Source organism: Anolis carolinensis, unplaced genomic scaffold (assembly GCF_035594765.1).
Source record: "Anolis carolinensis isolate JA03-04 unplaced genomic scaffold, rAnoCar3.1.pri scaffold_8, whole genome shotgun sequence".
In the NCBI taxonomy this organism is placed as follows: Eukaryota; Metazoa; Chordata; class Lepidosauria; order Squamata; family Dactyloidae; genus Anolis; species Anolis carolinensis.
Genome location: NW_026943819.1, coordinates 8,751,364 through 8,775,117, shown reverse-complemented (window position 1 = coordinate 8,775,117; position 23,754 = coordinate 8,751,364). Strand labels below are relative to the sequence as shown.

The 23,754-nt window shown below is 42.7% G+C and overlaps 1 protein-coding gene across 4 annotated transcripts in view; it reads right to left on the bottom strand.

The window, feature by feature from the left end:
• The window catches only part of rhobtb2 (Rho related BTB domain containing 2), a 48,152-nt gene that overhangs the window by 9,896 nt on the left and 14,502 nt on the right, over window positions 1-23,754 (bottom strand). For 3 of the 4 annotated variants that reach the window (XM_008122334.3, XM_008122335.3, XM_008122333.3), the window contains exons 2-5: window positions 11,416-11,617; window positions 8,618-8,721; window positions 5,422-5,607; window positions 3,071-4,080 (exon numbers count right to left, since the gene is read on the bottom strand). In XM_008122334.3, the coding sequence (XP_008120541.1) occupies window positions 3,071-4,080; window positions 5,422-5,607; window positions 8,618-8,721; window positions 11,416-11,617 (1,502 nt within the window). Of the gene's footprint in view, window positions 1-3,070; window positions 4,081-5,421; window positions 5,608-8,617; window positions 8,722-11,415; window positions 11,618-13,545; window positions 14,057-23,754 lie in introns of those variants that run through there. The other variant, XM_003228610.4, reaches the window with a different exon arrangement.

Genomic DNA, 23,754 nt, shown 5'->3' with positions numbered 1-23,754 from the left:
AGACCCCACAATCTCTGAGGATGCCTGTCATAGATATGGGTGAAACGTCAGGAGAGAATGCTTCTGGAACATGGCCATACAGTTTGGTAAACTCACAGCAACCCAGTGCTTCCAGCTATGAAAGCCTTCAACAACACATTAGTTAATATCCTTACCCGACCAAGAGACTGATTTTTAGCACTTTCTACATACAAAGAATGCATTCTATCCTCTTCCCCAAAGATTAAGCGCAAATAAGTATTATATACAATACTGGGCACTGAGTGAAGAGGTTGTAGCTTTCCAAACTGCCACAGAAGGCTATTACACGATCCCCGAAAATCCTAAATTGATAAGAAGCTCAGCTGTTGGTCACCACTGTCATGCCTTAATGTAATTTACAAAGCAATTATTACCTGGAATACAATCCAAAACCAAGCCATGAATCTCTGTAGTGGGTAAGCCTCTTTAAACAGCATGATTTATTTGTGAATGAAACTATATGTGATTGTACTATCAATATGACAGAAAGGTGCCTGAGGTTGAAAAGCCAATTTGGTAATTTGGGAAAGCTTCCAAAATTGGAACCGGGACAAGATGTTAAGATATGGTAAAGTCTCCTGCATTCTAAAATGGTCCAAGTCAGTGGAAGTGAAGCCGCCAAACTTCTAGGTTTAGACCTATAGGCTTGAAGAGATACACGCTCTAGTGTTAATAGCCAACAAGGTTTGTGCAGCACCGGGGATGGAAAACTGAGTAGGGAAAGATAATTTTTTGGACAACCGGGATTGACAGGCGGCAATTTAGCACCACTCGTCAATTTGGCTCCTGCACAGGAATCATCAAGAAGCCTGGAGTAACAGGAGAGACAGTGACCATCTGGTGACACAGGCAATATGCCTATTCTCTCAGAAGAGAGAGAGAGAAGGAGAAAGATGGCCCAGATTATATTTTCAATAGAACCAAACCAAAACTTGGTGGGTACATTATTTGTTGAAATATGCAAGACACTTTAGATGAGAGAACACCAAAATTTGGCATAGTTAGGGTAAAAGATTTAGTACTATCTTCTTTGTCATGGAATACTACGAAATATATTAAAATAGTTCCTTCTGAAATTCAGTTGATTGAGTCCACCTAAATGGCACTAGCAAGACGCCTTCCTACTTTAGTTTGAAAGTGTTACTAAAGGTAAATATTTTCCCCTGACATTAAGTCTAGTCGTGTTTGACTCTGGGGGTTGGTGCTCATCTCCACTTCTAAGCCAAAGAGCCGGCGTTGTCCATAGACACCTCCAAGGTCATGTGGCTGGCATGACTGCATGGAGCGCAGTTACCTTCCAACCGGAGCAGTACCTCTTGATCTACCCACATTTGCATGTTTCCGAACTGCTAGGTTGGCAGAAGCTGGGGTGAACAGCGGGAGCTCACCCCGCTCCCCGCATTCAAACTGCTGACTTTTTGGTCAGCAAAGTTCAGCAGCTCAGCATTTTAATCTGCTGCGCCACCAGGGGCTCTTGAAAATATTATAAATTCCATATTATGTAATCCCAAAACATAATTTTTCCAACCTCGGCTTCCTATGCACAAGTCATGCCAAAGCTGATACTAAATACAGTGGAGTCTCACTTATCAAAGACTCGCTTATCCAAGCTTCTGGATTATCCAAGGCATTTTTGCAGTCAATGTTTTCAATATATTGTGATATTTTGGTGCTAAATTCTTAAATACAGTAATTACAGAATAACATTACTGCGTATTGAACTACTTTTTCTGTCAAATTTGTTGTATAACATGATGTTTTGATGCTTAATTTGTAAAATCATAACCTAAGTTGATGTCTAATAGGCTTCTCCTTAGTCTCTCCTTATTATCCAACATATTCACTTATCCAACGTTCTGCCGGCCCGTTTATGTTGGATAAGTGAGACTCTATTGTATTACAAATTCCATATTATGTAATCCCAAAACACAATTTTTCCAAGCTCAGCTTCCTATGCACAAGTAATGCCAAAGCTGATACTAAATACAGTAGAATCTCACTTATCCAAGCCTCGCTTATCCAAGCTTCTGGATTATCCAAGCCATTTTTGCAGTCAATGTTTTCAATATATCGTGATATTTTGGTGCTAAATTCTCAAATACAGTTTTGCGTATTGAACTACTTTTTCTGTCAAATTTGTTGTATAACATGATGTTTTGGTGCTTAATTTGTAAAATCATAACCTAATTTGATGTTAAATAGGCTTTTCCTTAATCCCTCCTTATCCAAGGTATTAACTTTTGTTTTAACTTTTGATTTTATTACCATATTGTATTTTAACCTGTGCATATTGTGTTAATGTATGTGTTCCATACATTGTAAGCTGCCCCGAGTCCTCGTGGGGAGATGGTGGTGGGGTATAAATAAAGTATTATTATTATTACAATAGAGTCTCACTTATCCAACATAAACGGGCCGGCAGAATGTTTGATAAGCGAATATGTTGGATAATAAGGAGAGATTAAGAAAAAGCCTATTAAACATCAAATTAGGTTATGATTTTACAAATCAAGCACCAAAACATCATGTTATACAACACATTTAACAGAAAAAGTAGTTCAATACACAGTAATGCTATGTAGTAATTACTGTATTTACGAATTTAGCACCAAAATATCATGATGTATTGAAAACATTGACTACAAAAATGCGTTGGATAATCCAGAATGTTGGATAAGCGAGTGTTGGATAAGTGAGACTCTACTGTAGTTCAATACACAGTAATGCTACGTATGTGGTAATTACTGTATTTACGAATTTAGCACCAAAATATCATGATGTATTGAAAACATTGACTACAAAAATGCGTTGGATAATCCAGAATGTTGGATAAGCGAGTGTTGGATAAGTGAGACTCTATTATTATTATTATTATTATTATTATTATTATTATTATTATTCGCTTATCCAAGGTTCTGTCGGCCCGTTGAGCTTGGATAAGTGAGATTATTCTGTATATCACTCTCTCCATCACCTGAGTTCATTAAAAACCTCGTATTCCAGAAAATAAATGCACATATCCAAACAGACGTGTTGCCATGAGACGTACCAGAAAAAGTCCCCTTTGCCAGACACTCTTTAACCCGGTTGGTTCTCCGGACGTGGAAGGCTTTGGTGATCTCCTGGTTCATGAACGCCTCGTTGTTCAGAATGTTGGCCACCATCATCCTGAGGTCAAAGACTTCCAGCAGCTCGGCAATGTGGGCAATGTGCATGAGGTCCCTCTCGTTCTCGTCCAGCTCCCCGGTGTAGAGATATTTCAGCACCGCCCTGAAGGGCCCCAGCTGGATGGAGGGGTCCATCTTCACCACCACCATCGGGCGCGGTTTGTACGTCACGGGGTCGTCGGCCATCTCCTCCTGGATGCTGACAAAGGCACGGCTCCACGCGGAGAGGATCCTCCCCCGCCTGAGCTCCCGTTCCCCGTAGTTCTTGCCCCGCAGGATCCCGTCGCTGGTGGAGGCTCTAAGGCACGGTTTTTGCTGGCCGGAGCCAGCTTCGTCAACGCTCTCGCAGATATCAAAGCTGGCCGCTCTCAAGAGGAACTCGCGACCGTGGTGATGCCGCTCCTGGTGCAGAGTCCGCTCCGCAACACCCGTCCCGGCGCCACGTCCTGTCGTCTCCTGCTGGTCCTCCTCGCTCAGGTCCATCAGGAACAAGTCGTAGAACTTGGAGGAGGAGGTGGAGAGGTAGATCTTGTGCGCGTAGATTTTGACTCTCTCTTGCAGCACCAGAATGACGTCCGCACACAAGGGGTCTTCCAGCAGGTGAGCCGGGCGCTCTTCGTTGTTGGAAGGGGGTTCAGGGACGGTGATGATGGGGGGAGGCGGCTTGGGGGGCAAGAAAGGGGCCTGGAGCAACGGCCGCTGCACATTACGCAAATGGGACTTCCAGAACTGGAGGTGCCGGCGGGAGATCAGGGCGGCTCGGATCGCGTTGTCAAAGACATCCTTGATTCCAAACTGGGCAACTACACTGGTTTCGTAATAGGGGATCCCCAGTTCTTTGGCCACCTCTCGGCCCTTCTCTGGAGGCAAAATTTCATTGGGCTTGATCGGTCTAAAAGGGAAAAAATAGAAAGAGAAAAACAGGTTTTACATTGGCTTAGAATGCAAAGATGGGAGGTAAACTGGTTTCAGTGGTTGGGAAGACAGGCATTCACAATGAGAACCTTGTAAAAGTGTAAAAATGTAAACTAAATATATATATATTATTTCACTAGTGACAATTATCCCTGTCCCCACTGCAGATGGGTCAGTGACCTGCATGAGCTAAGACTCAAATCTATGTTTAATCACAAATATAAATGTCAATTAAATGCTTAATAGAATATGTGTTGTCGAAGGCTTTCACTGGGTTGCTGTGATTTTTCCGGGCTGTATAGCCATCTTCCAGAAGCATTTTCTTCGGACATTAAGACTGCATCTATGGCAGCCATCTTCAGAAGTTGTGATGTCTGTTGGAAACTAGGCAAGTGGAGTTTATATATCTGTGGAAGGTCCAGGGTGGGAGAAAGAACTTGTCTGCTTGAGGCAAGTGTGAATGTTGCAAATGGCCACCACAAGCATGAGGACAATTTCAACACAAAGGAGAAAACCATGAAAATGATCAAAATCTTGCTACCAGTATTTAAAAAAACTCTAAAATCAGGACAGTAAATAAAGAATAACACTCAGAAAACAGGGGAATTCCAGACAGGAAACAATCAGGGCCAGCTAACACCTCCCAACAAAGGATTCCCCCAGGTAGGAAGCAGCCAGACCTTGAAACTGCAAGGCTATTCGATGCTAATCAAGCTGGTCATTTGCAACATTAACACTTGCCTCCAGCAGATGAGAGTTCTTCCTCCCACCCTGGACATTATTCCACTGATATATAAACCCCACTTGCCTAGTTTCCAACAGACCTCACAACCTCTGAGGATGCCTGCCACAGATGTGGGCGAAATGTCAGGAGAAAATGACCATACAGCCTGGAAAACTCACAGCAGCTTAATAGAATAGTTTTTTTTTAAAGATATATTGTTTGGGTATAGATACTTTGCAAAATGTTAAGATTCCGAGGAATGCTGTTTTCCAAAAATCTGGTACCTTCATTCCTTTCTGCATCTTTCTGTGTCCTGACTCCCAATCTTGTTTGACAATCTTTTTGGGCAAGCAAGCCATATAGCAAGTCCAAAGCATATGCAAAAAAAATAGAACTTTTATCTCTATAGATACAGACTCTGTCGCATGGACAAGCAGGGAGGAAGTTAGACAAGATACTGCATCACAGCCAACCATATAAATCCTCGTGCTCTACTTTGGAAAAGCTATCGACTCCCATCCTGTTACAAATGCCACAGCGACATCCAAAATATTTCTCCTTGCTTGCTGAAATCCTCTTTGCATCTTTTCCTACCTGGCTAAGGGTCTCCGAGCTCGATTTACTGCTTCCAGGTCAGCGTAGCGAAGGTCAAGCTGGCAGCCTACAAGGATGACAGGAGCTCGGGGGCAGAAGTGCTTGATTTCAGGGTACCACATCGTCTTCACGTGGTGAAGGGAATTAGGGTTTGCGATGGAGAAGCATAATACTACAACGTCCGACCTGTGGACAAAGGCAAGAGTCAGTGGTAGCTCAGCAAATCCTCCCTTAGCAGTAGTGAGCACATGACAATGCAAGCATGTGCTTTGTATGAGTAACACCCAAGGTCCTTTCACACTATGCAATTATAGTGGCATGATTCCAGTTTCATAACCAGGGCTGCATCCAGGGAATCCTGAAGTTTGGTGAGGCATGAGAGCTCTCTGGATAGGAATTCTCAATGCCTATCCCTAAGATGTTAAAATCCAGGTGTCCTTTGCAATTAAACTGATTTTTTTTTTAATCATGTCAGAAGCGAATTGAGAACATACCGCAAGTCCCTTCTGGTGTGAGAGAATTGGCTGTCTACAAAGACGTTGCCCGAGAGCTCTCTGGATAGGAATTCTCAATGCCTATTCCTAAGATGCCGAATTCTAGGTGTCCTTTGCAATTAAACTGATTTTTTTTTATCATGCCAGAAGCGAATTGAGAACATACCGCAAGTCGCTTCTGGTGTGAGAGAATTGGCTGTCTACAAAGACGTTGCCCGAGAGCTCTCTGGATAGGAATTCTCAATGCCTATCCCTAAGATGTTAAAATCCAGGTGTCCTTTGCAATTAAACTGATTTTTTTTTTTATCATGTCAGAAGCGAATTGAGAACATACCGCAAGTCCCTTCTGGTGTGAGAGAATTGGCTGTCTACAAAGACGTTGCCCGAGAGCTCTCTGGATAGGAATTCTCAATGCCTATTCCTAAGATGCCGAATTCTAGGTGTCCTTTGCAATTAAACTGATTTTTTTTTTATCATGCCAGAAGCGAATTGAGAACATACCGCAAGTCGCTTCTGGTGTGAGAGAATTGGCTGTCTACAAAGACGTTGCCCGAGAGCTCTCTGGATAGGAATTCTCAATGCCTATCCCTAAGATGTTAAAATACAGGTGTCCTTTGCAATTAAACTGATTTTTTTTTTATCATGTCAGAAGTGAATTGAGAACATACCGCAAGTCCCTTCTGGTGTGAGAGAATTGGCTGTCTACAAAGACGTTGCCCGAGAGCTCTCTGGATAGGAATTTTCAATGCCTATTCCTAAGATGCCGAATTCTAGGTGTCCTTTGCAATTAAACTGATTTTTTTTTATCATGCCAGAAGCGAATTGAGAACATACTGCAAGTCGCTTCTGGTGTGAGATAATCGGCTGTCTACAAAGACGTTGCCCGAGAGCTCTCTGGATAGGAATTCTCAATGCCTATCCCTAAGATGTTAAAATCCAGGTGTCCTTTGCAATTAAACTGATTTTTTATCATGTCAGAAGCAAATTGAGAACATACTGCAAGTCGCTTCTAGTGTGAGACAATCAGCCGTCTACAAAGACATTGCCCAGAGGGACGCTTAGATGTGTTACCATCCTGCAGGGGGATTATCTCATGTCCTCGCATGGGAAGCTAGGGCTGACAGATGAAAGCTCACCCCACCTCGCAGATTCGAACCACCAACCTTCAGGTCAGCAGTTCAGCCGGCACAAGGATTTAACCCGTTGCACCACCGCAGCTCCAAAGTGAAATCATACCACTATAATGGTGTAGTTTGAAAGGACCATGGATGTGTTAGAGTCCAGTCAACCTCGTCCTCATATTTTCTTTTTCCTCATTCCAGGACGAGATTAGCATTAATCTCGTGACAAGAAAAAATGACATTTGTTATGTAATACAACTTCATGTGCCCTGGTCATATGACTAGGAGTATCCAGCTCAATAGTGCTTCCTCTCTGGAGGATTTCGTCATTAAACAGTTAGTATTAATCTGAGATGACAGAGGAAGACAATTGTAACTCCCTTTTGAAAACATCATGCCAAGAAAACACCACGTTTGGTTCACTTAGGGTCACCATAAGTAAATGCAAGGAAAAAAGAGAGAACCCTTTTCTGCTCAGGGGCTCAATTCAATATCAGACAAGTTTGCAAGATTTGCTTCCAGTAGTGAGTGGACTTTTCAATCGTATTAGAAGCAACTTGAGAACATACTACAAGTCACTTCTGGTATGAGATAATTGGCCGTCTACAAAGATGTTGCCCTGGGGACGCCCGGATGTGTTACTATCCTGCTGGGAGGCTTCTCACATGTCCCCACAAGCTAGAGCTGACAGATGGGAGCTCACCCTGTCTCACAGATTCGAATTGCCAACCTTCAGGCTAGCAGTTCAACCAGCGCAAGGATTTAACCCATTGCACCATCACGGCTTCTTAGTGAGTGGACTTAAAGAATGGGACTAAATAAATCAGTATATTTTAACTCAAATGCTTCTTTCCAGTAGGCAGGTCTCCGGAGAACCCTTTTAACAATGGGTAGGAAACTCAAAGCTAGCAAAACACACAACAAACAGTGGTGTTTTGAGGAAGTGGGCAGTGCCAGCCGGGAAACTCAAAGGCTGGATTTGACCTCGAGCATTTGAAGCTTCCCATCAAGATTTGAGCACAATAACCTCCATGTTCCCAACAACATATTGGCAATATTTAGCCACTGATATGCCTTGACTGGGGCCATGGTGGCACAGCGGGTTAAACCGCTGAGCTGCTGCACTTGCTAACCAGGAGGTTGGCGGTTCAAACCTGCGTGATGGGGTGAGCTCCCGCCGTCAGCCCCAGCTTTTGCCAACCTAGCAGTTCAAAAACATGCAAATGTGAGTAGATCAATAGGTACTGCCCTGGCGGGAACTTAACAGCACTCCATGTAGTCATGCTGGCCACATGACCTAGGAGGTGTCTATGGACAACGCCGGCTCTAAGACTTAGAAATCGAGATGAGCACCCCCAGAGTCGGACGCGACTAGACTTTTAACGTCATGTGAAACCTTTACTATACCCAAGATGAATTTGTCTAATCTTTAAACATACAGGTTATCCCATTTGATTTTAATAAATTCTGCCAGATGTCTTGTGTGGGATTATAGACTTCTAGCTCTAAGATACCGTGATTACAGACATGACATTTGGCAGGATCTACGAACACCAGATGAAACCTCATGGTCGTACTCACCTTCCATAAGCAAAGCGCCTGTCCTTGTGATGGTCTCCAAATGTATCCCAAAGACGCAAGGAAACACTAACATCATCCACGACATCTCTGGAGCGCTCCAAGACCTAAGAGAAAGCAAAGAGTGAACATCTACATTGCAAACACTTTTTTCCTCAGTTTGACTGTCACCCATATTGATGTCCTATAGTGGGCTTTTAATGCCTTAAATGATTGTTTTAAAATTCTGCTTCAATTTGTGTTTTTATTTATTTAAATTATGATTTGTTTATCAGTTTTTTTAACGTGTTGTTTGTTGTTTTAACTGGTTATTTTATGATGTTATACAATTTGCTGGGCTTGGCCCCCTGGAAGCCGCTCCGAGTTCCCGTTGGGGAGATATATAAATATATATATATAAAAATAAAAATATAAAAATAAAGTTGTTATTATTATTATTATTATTATTATTATTATTATTATTAAACACAAGGGTTGACTTTAGTTGCTCTTTTATTTCTGATAATTAATGATACAGTAGTCTCTCACTTATCCAACATTCGCTTATCCAACATTCTGGATTATGCAACGCATTTTTGTAGTCAATGTTTTCAATACATCGTGATATTTTGGTGCTAAATTCGTAACTACAGTAATTACTACATAGCATTACTGTCTATTGAACTACTTTTTCTGTCGAATTTGTTGCGTAACATGATGTTTGGTGCTTAATTTGTAAAATCATTAACTAATTTGATGTTTAATAGGCTTTTCCTTAATCTCTCCTTATTATCCAACATATTCGCTTATCCAACATTCTGCTGGCCCGTTTACGTTGGATAAGCGAGACTCTACTGTATTATGTTTTCCCATAAAATGTCCAATACTGTGTTGTCGAAGGCTTTCATGGCAAGAATCACTGGGTTGCTATCCGTTTTCTGGGCTGTATGGTCATGTTCCAGAAGCATTCTCTACTGACGTTTCACCCACATCCATGAAGTTGTGAGATCTGTTGGAAACTAGGCAAGTGGGGTTTCTATATCTGTGGAAGGTCCAGGGTGGGAGAAATAAAAGTCTTGTCTGCTTGAATGTTGCAACTGGCCACCTTGATTAGCACTGAATGGCCTTTCAGCTTCAAAGCCTGGCTACTTTGAAGGGGGAATCCTTTGTTGGGAGGTGTTAGTTGGGGTTACTTGATGTGGGCAAAATGTCAGGAAAGAATGCTTCTGGAACAAGGCCATGCAGCCTGGAAAACTCACAACACTGAATGGCCTTTCAGCTTCAAAGCCTGGCTGCTTCCTGCCTGGGGGAATCCTTTGTTGGGAGGTATTAGTTGGCCCTGATTGCTGTGGGCAAAACGTCAGGAGAAAATGCTTCTGGAACATGGCCATGCAGCCCGGGAAATACACAACAAGCCATGTCCAATATTTTTTTGCTGGAAAAAAAAATAAACTGAGCAGGTTTGAAATCTCAATAGCATTGTCCAAGTGTATATCTACACTGCAAAATTGATGCACTTTGACCACCACTTTAACCGCCATGGCTGCACGCTATGGAATCCTGGGATTTATAGTAAACCCATTGAATCAAGTGTGGATTACTTCAAAGAGGACTAATGGCTAGGACTAGAATGACAGCATGTTTTTAGTGAATTCAAAGCTTTACTCGCAAATTACTTTGGCTGAAATGCTTATAAATATTTCAAGACCTGACAAGTCAATAGCTTGCACTTCTGGTGACACTGTTCTCCTTTCAAGGGGGAAAACAAACGCTATGAAAATTTAACATACTAAATTTTACATGCCACAAAAGAGCTACGCATCTCTAGCTAGTATGTATGAACCAGGCTTCCTAACAATAGCTACGTTCCAAAAGAATGTACACCTAAAATGCCACTAATCTATTTTTTAAAATAACAAGAAGCCTTCTGGTGAAAAACTTTTGCAGTTTTTGATTTAAGAGATGAACACGTAGTATCATAACGCCCTAGAAATGAATTATCAGAGTATAGAACGATGCATTGAGAAAAACTAATTATTCCTCCAGAAAAAGTACAGTAGAAAAGAAAACTGGTTGCTGAGAGTTTTTTCTGCAGTGTGATCACATTCCAGTAGCATTCTTTCCTGACATTTCGCCTGTATCTTTGGCAAGCATTTTCAGCGGTTTGTTCAGAGGTCTGTTGTTTGGGAAGCTGGAGCTGACAGATGGGAGCTCACCCTGCTCCCCAGATTCAAACCAACCTTTCAGTCAAAAGTCCTGCTGGCACAAGGGTTTAACCCATGGCGCCGTCGGGGGCTCCCTGTTGGAAATGAGGCAAGTGTGGACTGTTCGGAGTTGCCACAGATGCAGGAGAAACATCAGGAAAGAATGCTACCTGGACATGGCCATACAGCCCAAAAAAGCTCACAGCTACATATTGATTCCAACCATGAAAGCCTTCAATTAAACAGAAAAGAAAATGTTTTGCTCATCTTGCTGCTTGCTTGCTTGCATGAGAAGCGAGCTCCATTCTTCTCAAGATGATCTGGGACAATCTCAACCTACTTGCTTTTCGGAAAGTCTGCAAAACCTTGCTCTTCCGAAAAGCTTTCAATGGGTGAAAAACTCGGGGCTATGTCTGTTTTTATTGTTGTTTTATTGTTATTTTAAAGCTAAGTGTATTGTTTTAATCTATTTCTGTAAACCGCTCCGAGCCAAACTGGGAGTAGCGGTATACAAGTCTAATAAATAAATAAAACCAAGCTTTCCTCCAAAGAAGTAGTGCTACCCATAAGCCCATCTGCAGTCTTCCCACGTACGCAAGGACAAAAGGCGCCACTCACCTCCTGGCAAACACGATACTGATCAATGGCCCAAACGGTGGGCACATGAGTCGCAAGAAGCTGGTACTGTGTCAGTGTGGCATTACACGCACGGGCACAAATGAGTCTCGTCTTGCCCACGGCGTTGTCCCCAACCACAACACACTTGATAGTTTCTACGTTTGGCCTTTCATAATCCATGTCAGAATCCATTAATTGGGACCTAGAGTAAGAAGAAGAAAAAGAGAAACATTAGAGAAGGGAAGCAAACGTAATATCTCCGTGATTTGTCCGGCAGATCAGTTGCCTTCTTCATACACGACGGAAGCAAGAGAGGACAGACTCCCAGAAACACCAAACACATGGGCATCTCTTTGTGCAAGAAAAGAGAAAGTTGTCCTACTAACACCTCTTGGAAGGGATTTTGTTCTGCATTTCGTTGCTGCAAACCAATTCAAAAACCAAACACATCCACAGCCCTTGTTAGAAATCAAGGATTTGGTACCCTCAACAACACCAGCATCATCGTAGTATAAGATATTGTGGAAAGATATCTAGTCCAGCCAACTAAGAGTCATTGAAGGAAAGCATTCCAGATGCAACTAGTAAGGCGAATGTAGGTGCAGGCCAGGTACTAGGGATCTGGGGACACCATTAAATTGCCATCGGACATACTGTATATACTCGAGTATAAGCCTAGTTTTCAGCCCTTTTTTAAAGAATGAAAAAGCCCCCCTCGGCTTATGCTCGGTGAGGGTCCTGACTGGCTTATATTTAGGTCAGCTTATACTCGAGAATATATGGTACATTTATTATTTTTCTCTATTATTATTGGTATTATTACATTTATTATTTTACTCTATTATTGTTGCTACTATTACATTTATTTTACTCTTCTTCTTCTTCTTCTTCTTCTTCTTCTTCTTATTATTATTATTATTATTATTATTGGAGCTTCCGGTGGCCTAGGGGATAAAAGCCTTGTGACTTGAAGGTTGGGTTGCTGACCTGAAGGCTGCCAGGTTCAAATCCCACCCAGGGAGAGCGCGGATGAGCTCCCTTTATCAGCTCCAGCTCCATGTGGGGACATGAGAGAAGCCTCCCACAAGGATGGTAAAACATCAAAACATCCGGGCAATGTCCCGTGGGCAACGTCCTTGCAGACGGCCAATTCTCTCACTCCAGAAGCAACTCCGGTTGCTCCTGACACGAAGAAAAATAAATTATTATTATTAATAATACATTTATTATTTCACTCTGATCTTATTCTTATTATTATTGCATTTATTATTTTCCTGTATTTATTATTACTTGTATTATTTTCCTGTATTTATTATTATTATTATTATTATTATTATTATTATTACATGTATTATTTTACTCTATTATTATTATTAAAAGGATACTTAAGCACATTTACATGGAAGAAGATGAGAATCATGATTTGATCAGAGTTGGGCAGTCTTATCTTAAATTTGAGCTTTATGTAAATATTCAAAAACGTTTAACCTACGGATGCCTCAATTAAAGTAATTTTATTGGTACAGTACTTGTATTATTTTCCTGTATTTCTTATTATTATTATTACATGTATTATTTTACTCTATTATTATTAAAAGGATACATAAGCACATTTACATGGAAGATGAGAATCATGTTTTGATCAGAGTTGGGCAGTCTTATCTTAAAGTTGAGCTTTATGTAAATATTCAAAAACGTTTAACCTATTTATTTCTTTATTATTATTACATCATTTCTACCCCGCCCTTCTCACCCATCAGGGGACTCAGGGCGGCTACTGATGCCTCAATTAATGTAATTTTATTGGTATCTGGTTTTTTTTCCTGAAATTTACCACCCATCGGCTTATACTGGAGTCAATGTTTTCCCAGTTTTTTTTGTGGTAAAATTAGGTGCCTCGGCTTATATTCGGGTCGGCTTATACTCGAATATATACGGTATATCTGTCCCTGGAAATTCTCTTTCTAGTTCTACATACATGAGGATCTGCAGTTCCACCTGCAGCTGTTTATTATTTTGAGTCCTTAAGCCAGGAATGAGAGGCCAAACGCTGCAATTTAAGGATGAAGGATAGTGTCCCGTGGGTTTTTTTCTGGAGGCAAAATAGGCCTTTTGCACCCTGTAACTAACCTGTCCAGCGTCCACTTCAAAGGAACTCCTGCATGGACTGGGTTCAATCCGCATCCCTCCGGGCACCAGAAGAAAAGCCTGGACTGCCGGAGAAAGTTGCCCAGAATGAATCTCCTCTAGCAGGGGACTCTTTGTGGACAAAACTCCTTTGCAAACATGAAAGGGAACCGCACTGACCGCTTCCCCCGCCGCCGGAGAAAAAGCATGAACTGCTGCCCTTCTTGGGTCTGAGACAGACCACGCGGAACCCGGAGAAGAACAAAAACAAGAGCCCTGGCAAGGGGCATGGCGCCCAGCCAGCTCCCCGCCCCTTCCAGCACGCATTCCAGGCAGCATCCCTTTAAAAATTAATAAGATGTTCAGAGCATGCACCAGCAAGGCTTCTGGTAAGGCACATGCCGTGTCGCTTCCATCCCAGCCTCCTCCCTCCTTTGGCTCTCATGCTTGTTCATGTGAGGATGCCCCCACCTCCTTGTTCCTCCTCTCCCAGCATTGGCTGAAGGAAGCTTCTCGATCCACCTGACTGATCGTGGACTTTATCCTCCCCTCCCTCCCACCGCTCACTACTCCATGCCTCATTTTTTCTCACATCCTCCTTCTCACTCACTCACTCATGCGGCACACACAGCCGCGAACGCACACATATACACACACATGCCGTTCGGGACATAAACAGGGTAAACTGGAGAGCAGTCTGCTCCCGTCCGCCCGCTAGCTTAGAACAAACCCAAGCATAAGGCGCAGCCGTTCTGTTAGCAATTATTTTAAACAACTTGTTTTAGGAGCCCCGGTGGCAAAGTGTGTTAAAGCACTGAGGTGCTGAACTTGCGGACCGAAAGGTCCCAGGTTCAAATCCCGAGAGCGGATTGAGCGCCAGCTATTAGCTCCAGCTTCTGCCAACCTAGCAGTTCGAAAACATGTAGATCAATAGGTACTGTGTTTCCCCGAAAATAAGACAGTGTCATATTAATTTTTGCTCCCAAATCATAGAATCATAGAATAGTAGAGTTGGAAGAGACCTCATGGGCCATCTAGTCCAACCACCTGCTAAGAAGCAGGAAATCTCATTCAAAGCACCCCCTGTCAGAGTAATTTACGCAGCGCAGCAGCAGTTGGATGGAGTCAGTGGAATGGAGAACGAAGAGACATCAGAGACGATGGTAAAACTATATACAAAGTTTTACTGTACAAGACAAACAGACTTGCAGACAATAGACACAGGACTCTCACTCTAGGCAGACAGAACAGAACAGAACAGAACTGATGCAATCAGTAAAGCATAAACACTTGTGTCTGGACACTCCCCAGTTCCAGCCACACATCAAGGTCAACACAGCTTCTCAGTAATTAACTCTTTCCAGACTATAGTACACTCTGGATGATGCAATCAGTATGCAATACAAGCAAGACACAAATTGCATTTAAACACTACCAATACACAAATCCCACATTAATCTTATATTATTTTTTGCTCCCAAATCATAGAATCATAGAATAGTAGATTTGGAAGAGACCTCATGGGCCATCCAGTCCAACCCCCTGCCAGGAAGCAGGAAATCGCATTCAAAGCACCCCCGACAGATGGCCATCCAGCCTCTGCTTAAAAGTCTCCAAAGAAGGAGCCTCCACCACAGCCCGGGGGAGAGAGTTCTACTGCCGAACAGCCCTTCTCACAGTGAGGAAGTTCTTCCTGATGTTCAGGTGGAATTTCCTTTCCTGTAGTTTGAAGCCATTGTTCCGTGTCCTAGTCTGCAGGGCAGCAGAAAACAAGCTTGCTCCCTCCTCCCTATGACTTCCCCTCACATATTTGTACATGGCTATCATGTCTCCTCTCAGCCTTCTCTTCTGCAGGCTAAACATGCCCAGTTCTTTAAGCCGCTCCTAATAGGGCTTGTTCTCCAGACCTTTGATCATTTTAGTCGCCCTCCTCTGGACGCTTTCCAGCTTGTCAACATCTCCCTTCAACTGCGGTGCCCAGAATTGGACACAGTATTCCAGGTGTGGTCTGACCAAGCCAGAATAGAGAGGAAGCAGGACTTCCCTGGATCTAGATGCTATTCCCCTATTGATGCAGGCCAAAATCCCGTTGGCTTTCTTAGCAGCCGCATCACATTGTTGGCTCATGTTTAACTTGTTGTCCACAAGGACTCCAAGATCTTTTTCGCAAATACTGCTGTCAAGCCAGGGATGCGCTAGGTCTTATTTTCAGGGGATGTCTTATTTTTCCATGAAGAAGAATTCACATTTATTGTTGAACAAAAAAATGAACATTGGTTATATACTATACAGTAGTTGTCATCACAAATCAGCATAACCAGACAAACTGTGAATCCTATCAATAATTTCTTGTTACTACCATTATTCCCATGTACAACAATCTATAGTACATATGTTTACCGATCCTGCAGGCTGTAATGTTCTGTTTGGTGGGCATGCTTCCAAACAAAAACTTTGCTAGGTCTTACTTTCGGGGGAGGCCTTATATTTAGCAATTCAGCAAAACCTCTACTAGGTCTTATTTTCTGGGGATGTCTTATTTTAGGGGAAACAGGGTACCGCTCCGGCGGGAAGGTAACGGCGCTCCATGCAGTCATGCCGGCCACATGACCTTGGAGGTGTCTAAGGACAATGCCAGCTCTTCGGCTTAGAAAACAACAACATTACATACAACGGTAATTAAAATAGTAGTTTAAAACAATATAACAAAGGTATAAAAACATAAACAAAGTTATTTTAAAAACCTTAGCCTAGTAGTTCAAAAGCATATTACACCTATCCTAAATCATTCCACTGGCTGCCAATTATTTTCTGGGCAAAGCACAAAGTGTTGGTTTTGGACTTTAAACCCTACATGGTTACCCACAAGTGTATTTTGTATAAAGTTTTTAGATAACTATGTATTTTAAGCAATGTAACCCACTTCGAGCCACAAGGAGAGGTGGGTAAGAAATAATGATGATGATGATGATAATAATAACAACAGGAAAAACTCAGCCGCTATCAGAACCTCAAGATTGAACTTCAAAGACTCTGGCAGAAACCAGTGCAGGTGGTCCTGGTGGTGACTGGCACATTGGGTGCCGTGCCAAAAGCTCTCAGCCAGCATTTGGAAACAATAGACATTGACAAAATTACGATCTGCCAACTGCAAAAGGCCACCCTTCTGGGATCTGCATGCATCATCCGAAAATACATCACACAGTCCTGGACACTTGGGAAGTGTTTGACTTGTGATTTTGTGATACGAAATCCAGCATATCTATCTTGTTTGCTGTGTCATACAATATAATAATAATGTCAAACTACTCTGGGACTGACAGTTCTGGAGCACAATACTCCTGATCTCACGATCGTGGAGTATGGTGCGTCGATGTTTCAATCCCAGTTGACAGCAGGATTGACGAGAAGCAATTGGAAACACTGACATGATACGAGGATTTAAAGATCCAACTGCAAAGCCTCTGGCACAAGCCAGTAAAGGCGATCTTAGTGGCGATTGGCACACTGGGTACAGTGCCTGAAGACCTTGGAGAGCACGTGAAAACAATTAATGCTGACAAAATTGACATCTCTCAGCTGCAAAAGGCCACTCTACTTGGATCTGCACGCATTATTCACCCATACATCACATAATCCTAGACACTTGGGAAGTGTCTGACATGTGATCCAATACAAAAGCCAGCATAGTGATCTTGTTTATTGTGTACTAACCTTGTTGTGTATCAAATAATAATACACAGGCTTTATGGCCCCACAGAATCATTTCCAGGCCTCCTTGCATCAAACTCTTAATGGGAAAGTGAATCTATCGTTTGATTCACCAAAATATGCCTTCACTTGCTCTTGGCATTACTAAATAAGCAGTTACTTGTATGTGGGGCGGGGAGGAAGGAAGACAGGTTAAGCCATGCGTCTAGGGGAAAACATGCTCCTGCTTGCCTCTCACTTTCAGATAAATCACTGGTTTGGTACACAAGAGAGAAGAAACGGTAGCATCCAAATGCTCTGGAAAAAGCAACCAGAAGTTTCTCCAAACCCACCTTATTCCTGCAATGGGGGAAAGCAGTCAAAAGCAAAGACTTGGGGTTTATTTTAAATTTAATTCCTTGTTTAAACTGAAAACAAAAAAACACTTTTGGGGAGGTTGCTCTTTGTGTTGACATATGCCGTTTGTTTGATTTTAAAACACAAAGCAAAACGACATAGCTGTCAGTCATGCCAGGAACATATGTAAGGGATTTTGATGAGTCCGAAAAAGTGTCAATTACTGTCATGTGCCAGCATCTAAGGTTGAGCTAATCCGGAGAGTTCAGAAATAACTTTTGTCTTGAGATACCTGGTGTACATCTGGATCAGGTTTCGCCTCATACGAAGTGCTCTTCTTACCATTTGCCAACATTAAGACCATGAACTGAAGCCAAAAGTAAGCCTTTCCTTGCCACTTTATTGTTATCCTACATAATAACCCAAATGACAATGGGTTGGCATCACATTTTTGGTTCTATATCTTTCTCTGAACAAAGCTGCGAAATCTGGGTGCCGGAGAAATGGGATATTGCCAAAATAGAGAGCAAGAGCTTGAAGATGGAGAAAATGTACAACCAGATAAGGAAATCGAGTCTTTATAAAACAATCCTTATAGATGTGTTGCCAAAGGCTTTCATGGCCAGAATCACTGAGTTGCTGTGAATTTTCCAGGATGTAGGGCCATGTTCCAGAAGCACTCTCTCTTGACATTTCACCTACACAATTGGCCACCTTGATTAGCATTGAATAGTGTTGCTGCTTCAAAGCCTGGCTGCTTCCTGCCTAGGGGAACACTTTGTTGGGAGGTGTTAGCTGGCCCTGATTGTTTCTTGTCTGGAATTCCCCTGTCTTCTGAGTGTTAAGTCTTCTGAATGTTGGTGAACAACATTCAGAAGACAGGGGAATACCCCCAGATAGGAAGCAGCCAGGCTTTGAAGCTGCAAGGCTATTCAATGCTAACCAAGCTGGCCCATTACAACATTCACACTTGCCTCCACAGACAAGAGTTTTTTCTCCCACCCTGGACATTACACGGATATATAAACCCACTTGCCTAGTTTTCAACAGACCTCACAACTTCTGAGGATGCCTGCTATAGATGTGGGCGAAACGTCAGGAGAGAATGCTTCTGGAACAAGGCCATTCAGCCCGAAAAACTCACAGCAGCCCAATCCTTATAGAGTCAATTACGAAATGGGTAGTGAGAAGACAGGAATGCACCCAGATAGGAAATCAGCCAGGCTTTGAAGCTGCAAGGCTATTCAATCCTAACCAAGCTGGCCAATTGCAACATTCCCACTTGCCTCCAACAGACAAGAGTTTTTTTCTCCCACCCTGTACATTCCACTGATATATAAACCCACTTGCCTAGTTTCCAACAGACCTCACAATCTCTGAGGGTGCCTGCTATAGATGTGGGTGAAACGTCAGGAGAGAATGCTTCTGGAACATAGCCATACAGCCCGAAAAACGCACAGCAATCCAATCCTTATAGAGTCAATTATGAAATGGGTAATGAGAAGACAGGAATGCCCCCAGATAGGAAATCAGCCAGGCTTTGAAGCTGCAAGGCTATTCAATCCTAACCAAGCTGGCCAGTTGCAACATTCCCACTTGCCTCCAACAGACAAGAGTTTTTTCTCCCACTGGACATTTCACTGATATATAAACCCACTTGCCTAGTTTCCAACAGACCTCACAACTTCTGAGGATGCCTGCTAAAGATGTGGGCGAAACGTCAGGAGAGAATGCTTCTGGAACAAGGCCATTCAGCCCGAAAAACTCACAGCAGCCCAATCCTTATAGAGTCAATTACGAAATGGGTAGTGAGAAGACAGGAATGCACCCAGATAGGAAATCAGCCAGGCTTTGAAGCTGCAAGGCTATTCAATCCTAACCAAGCTGGCCAGTTGCAACATTCCCACTTGCCTCCAACAGACAAGAGTTTTTTCTCCCACTGGACATTTCACTGATATATAAACCCACTTGCCTAGTTTCCAACAGACCTCACAATCTCTGAGGATGCCTGCCATAGATGTGGGTGAAACGTCAGGAGAGAATGCTTCTGGAACATAGCCATACAGCCTGAAAAACTCACAGCAATCCAATCCTTATAGAGTCAATTACGAAATGCGTAGTGAGAATACATAAATATCACTGCAGTTTAAAAGATGCTCTCCATTTTTCAGCCAACGGTTTTTTTTAAAAGCATAAAAAGCTGCTCAATTGCCCAAAAATAGGTTCAAAGCATCTTGCGCACCATGTTCTTCTCAGCTGATGCCACCAAAAATAACCCTGTACTTGTGATAAAAATGTGACCCACAAGGCACACTTGGCTAGGAAAAACTGAGAAATCGGGAAAGCCATGAGGCTCTTTTTCCCCAGGTAAGTTGTCCATAAATGACACGGCTGAAAAGGAGAAGGATCAGACAAGAAGGGGCAGCTGGATTGGATGGAGGAAATACGGCAAGCAGTGTAAGGCTACAATCCTATCTAATTTGCAAGAAGTAAAAGAACCACTGAGCACAACAGGGCTTCCCTCTGAGTAAACATACAAAGGAATGTTACAGCTTAAAAGGTACTGAGAATCCACAGGGTTCCCCAGTGACTTTTAAAATCTACTCTTTGGAAGAATACAGAAAAAGAAAGGATGGGAGATCACTTTGTGCCACTTACTGCATTAACTCATACATTGCATTAGTTGTATAATTATATAATTATTGTAATAATTAATTTTCAAGAGGTGCTTTACTAGTGCTTTTGGTGCACAAAGGCTGATGGGGGCTGGACTAAATGGCCCAAGGGGTCTCTTCCAATCCTTATTATTATTGTTATTATTATTGACACAAAGATATAGTATAACACAGCAAACGAGATATATATGCTGGATTTCATATCAGATAATTACAAGTTCCCAAGCGTTTAGGACTGTTTGATGTATTATTATTATTATTATTGTTATTATTATTATGATTAACAACATTGAGTCTGGGTGGCCATCTGTCCGGGTTTCTTTGCTTGTGCTTTTGGTGCACAAAGGTAGAAGGGGGTTGAACTAAATGGCCCAAGGGGTCTCTTCCAACTCTCATTATTATTATTATTATTATTATTGAGGCTGTATTTATTCCTGTTTGGTTTTTTTTACTTCAAAATAAGAAATGTGCAGTGTGCATAGGAATTTGTTTATAGTGAACTAGCCCCCGTTAAAAAAGTTTGGGGACCCCTGATCTACACTGTAGAATTAATGCAGTTTGACTATGTCTCAATGCTACGGAATCATGGGAGCTGTCATTTTTGCAAGGCCTTTCGCCTTCTCTGCCAAAGAGTGCTGGTGTCTCACCAGACTACAAATCCCAGGCTCCCAATAGCATTGAACCATAGAAGTTGGTTTGCGAACTACATTAATGCAATTACAGTAGTCTCGCTTATCCAAGGTTCTGGATTATCCAACGCATTTTTGTAGTCAATGTTTTCAATATATCGTGATATTTTGGGGCTAAATTCGTAAATACAGCAATTACAACATAACATTACTGCGTATTGAACTACTTTTTCTGTCAAATTTGTTGTATAACATGATGTTTTGGAGCTTAATTTGTAAAATCCTAACCTAATTTGATGTTTAATAGGCTTTTCCTTAATCCCTCCTTATTATTTAAGATATTCGCTTATCCAAGCTTCTGCCAGCCTGTTAATGTTGGATAAGTGAGACTCTACTGTATTTGCATAATCTGGGGAGATGATGCATCTACACCACGGAATGAATATAGTTTGGCCCCATGTGAACTTTTACGCCTCGATGCTAAGAAGTTGTAGTTTGGTGAGGCATTAGCATTCTTTGGCTGAGAAGGCGAAAGACCTTGTAAAACTACAACTCCTAGGATTCCATAATACTGAGAAATGGTGGTTAAGGTGGTGTCAAACTGTATTCATTCGACAGTGTAGATGTGCTCTGGGAAGAAAGAAAATGCAACCAATACATGCAGCAATGCTGTTGCTGAAAATCCTTTGGGAACATATTTGGAGAGTTTGTCTTTGGCCGGTGAGCAGCGTAACATTGGAGACTCTGTTATTATTATCACAGCTGGGAGATGTCTCGATTAGTTTTGCCACGTGTCCAAACCTCCCCGAAGACGTTTCTTAGAAGAAATGCCGTGGCAACCCCCAAGTCACCTTGCCCAAGCAAGAGTCAGTAGTAAAGGACTTTGTTCTCCCTCCGCGGATGCAATCCCCCTGCAGAAGAGTTAACAGAGCTCTGCCTCAATAGGAGCAAATTTCAACAGTGCAGGAAACGAGTGCGCAAGCCATGTGGAGAGGTGGAATTCAGTCAAAAGCAAGCCATGTGCCATGTGAAACGCCAAGCGGGAGCAACAACTGTGGAGGCGGTCAGCAAACTACTGCCCATGTGACATTGAACAAGGGAAGAACCCAGCCGCTGCCCGGACAAATGCGACCACCTCTGTTTTGCTTCTTATTCTTTACGCAACTCTTCACCATGGGCACATCACTGCAGAATTAATGCAGTTTGACCTCACTTGAACTCAATGCTGTGGAATCATAACATTTGTAGTTTGATTACATCTTTATACTTGGGTTGCTGTGAGTTTTACGGGCTGTCTGGCCATGTTCCAGAAGCATTCTCTCCTGATATTTTGCCCACATCTATGGCAGGCATCCTCCGAGGTTGTGAGGTCTGTTGGAAACTAGGCAAGTGGGTTTTATATATACTGTATATACTCGAGTATAAGCCTAGTTTTTCAGCCCTTGATTCCGGCCATGAAAGCCTTCGACAACACATCTTTATATGTCTCTGTCAAAGAGGGCAGCGCCTCACTAAACTACAACGCCCAGGAGTCCACAGCACTGAGCCATCGCAGTTCAAGTGGTTTCAAACTGCATTAAGTACAGTGTAAAAGGTAAAGGTTTCCCCTGACGTTAAGTCCAGTCAAGTCTGACTCTGCGGGTTGGTGTTCATCTCCATTTCTAAGCCGTAGAGCCAGTGTTGTCCGTAGACACCTCCAAGGCCATGTGGCCGGCATGACTGCATGGAGCGCTGTTACCTTCCCGCCGGAGCGGTACCTATTGATCTACTCACATTGGCATCTTTTCGAACTGCTAGGTTGGCAGAAGATGGAGCTAACAGCAGCTGCTCATGCCGCTCCCGAGGTTTGAACCTGGGACCTTTTGGTCTGCAAGTTGAGCAGCTGAGTGCTTTAACACACTTCGCCACCGGGACTCCAAGTACAGTGTAGATACAGCCTTTCATTGCAATCTGATCATCATTGCCCTATCTGAAGAAGAACCCAAAAATCTTTCTTAGGACTCCAGAATCAATGGAAAGAGTAGCCAAGACCGCAATTTTTCCAGCCCATTTCAATAGGTAAAGGTAAAGGTTTCCCCTGACGTTAAGTCCAGTCATGTCTGACTCTGGGGGTTGGTGCTCATCTCCATTTCTAAGCCGAAGAGCCGGCGTTGTCCATAGACACCTCCAAGGTCATGTGGCCGGCATGACTGCATGGAGCGCCGTTACCTTCCTGCCGGAGCAGTACCTATTGATCTACTCACATTTGCATCTTTTCAAACTGCTAGGTTGGCAGGAGCTGGGGCTTTGAACCTGGGACCTTTTGGTCTGCAAGTTCTGCAGCTCAGTGCTTTAACACACTGTGCTACCAGAGGCCCATTTCAATAGATTGTGTTATTTGTCCCAGTAGCCATCATTTACTTGTAGACACATAAAAATATCACCTCTGCAATCCATCACCTGCTTTGTTTTCCAATGTAGGGCACATCTACACTGTGGAATTAATGCAGAGCAAGACTTTAACTGCCATGGCATTATGCTACGAAATAATGTGATTTGTGGGGCCAGCACTCTTCGGCACAAACTACACAAACAATTCCCATGATCCCATAATATTGAGTCATGGTGGTTAAAGTAAGGCTAAACTGCATCCATTCTATAATGTAAATACACCATCCATCAGCAAAAATGCCTGCCTCCTGCTACACACTCCCCTTGGCCTTATCTTCCCTGCCAACCTGCTCCTATTTTTTGGAAGTCTTTTGTCTCCCGTTTGTTCTTCGTCTCACAATGCCGGCACACAACAATCTGTTTGTTTGCTTTGCATCCCATCGCCTATTGCATCCTCTGCTCCCTCTCAGCCATCACATCTACCCAGATAT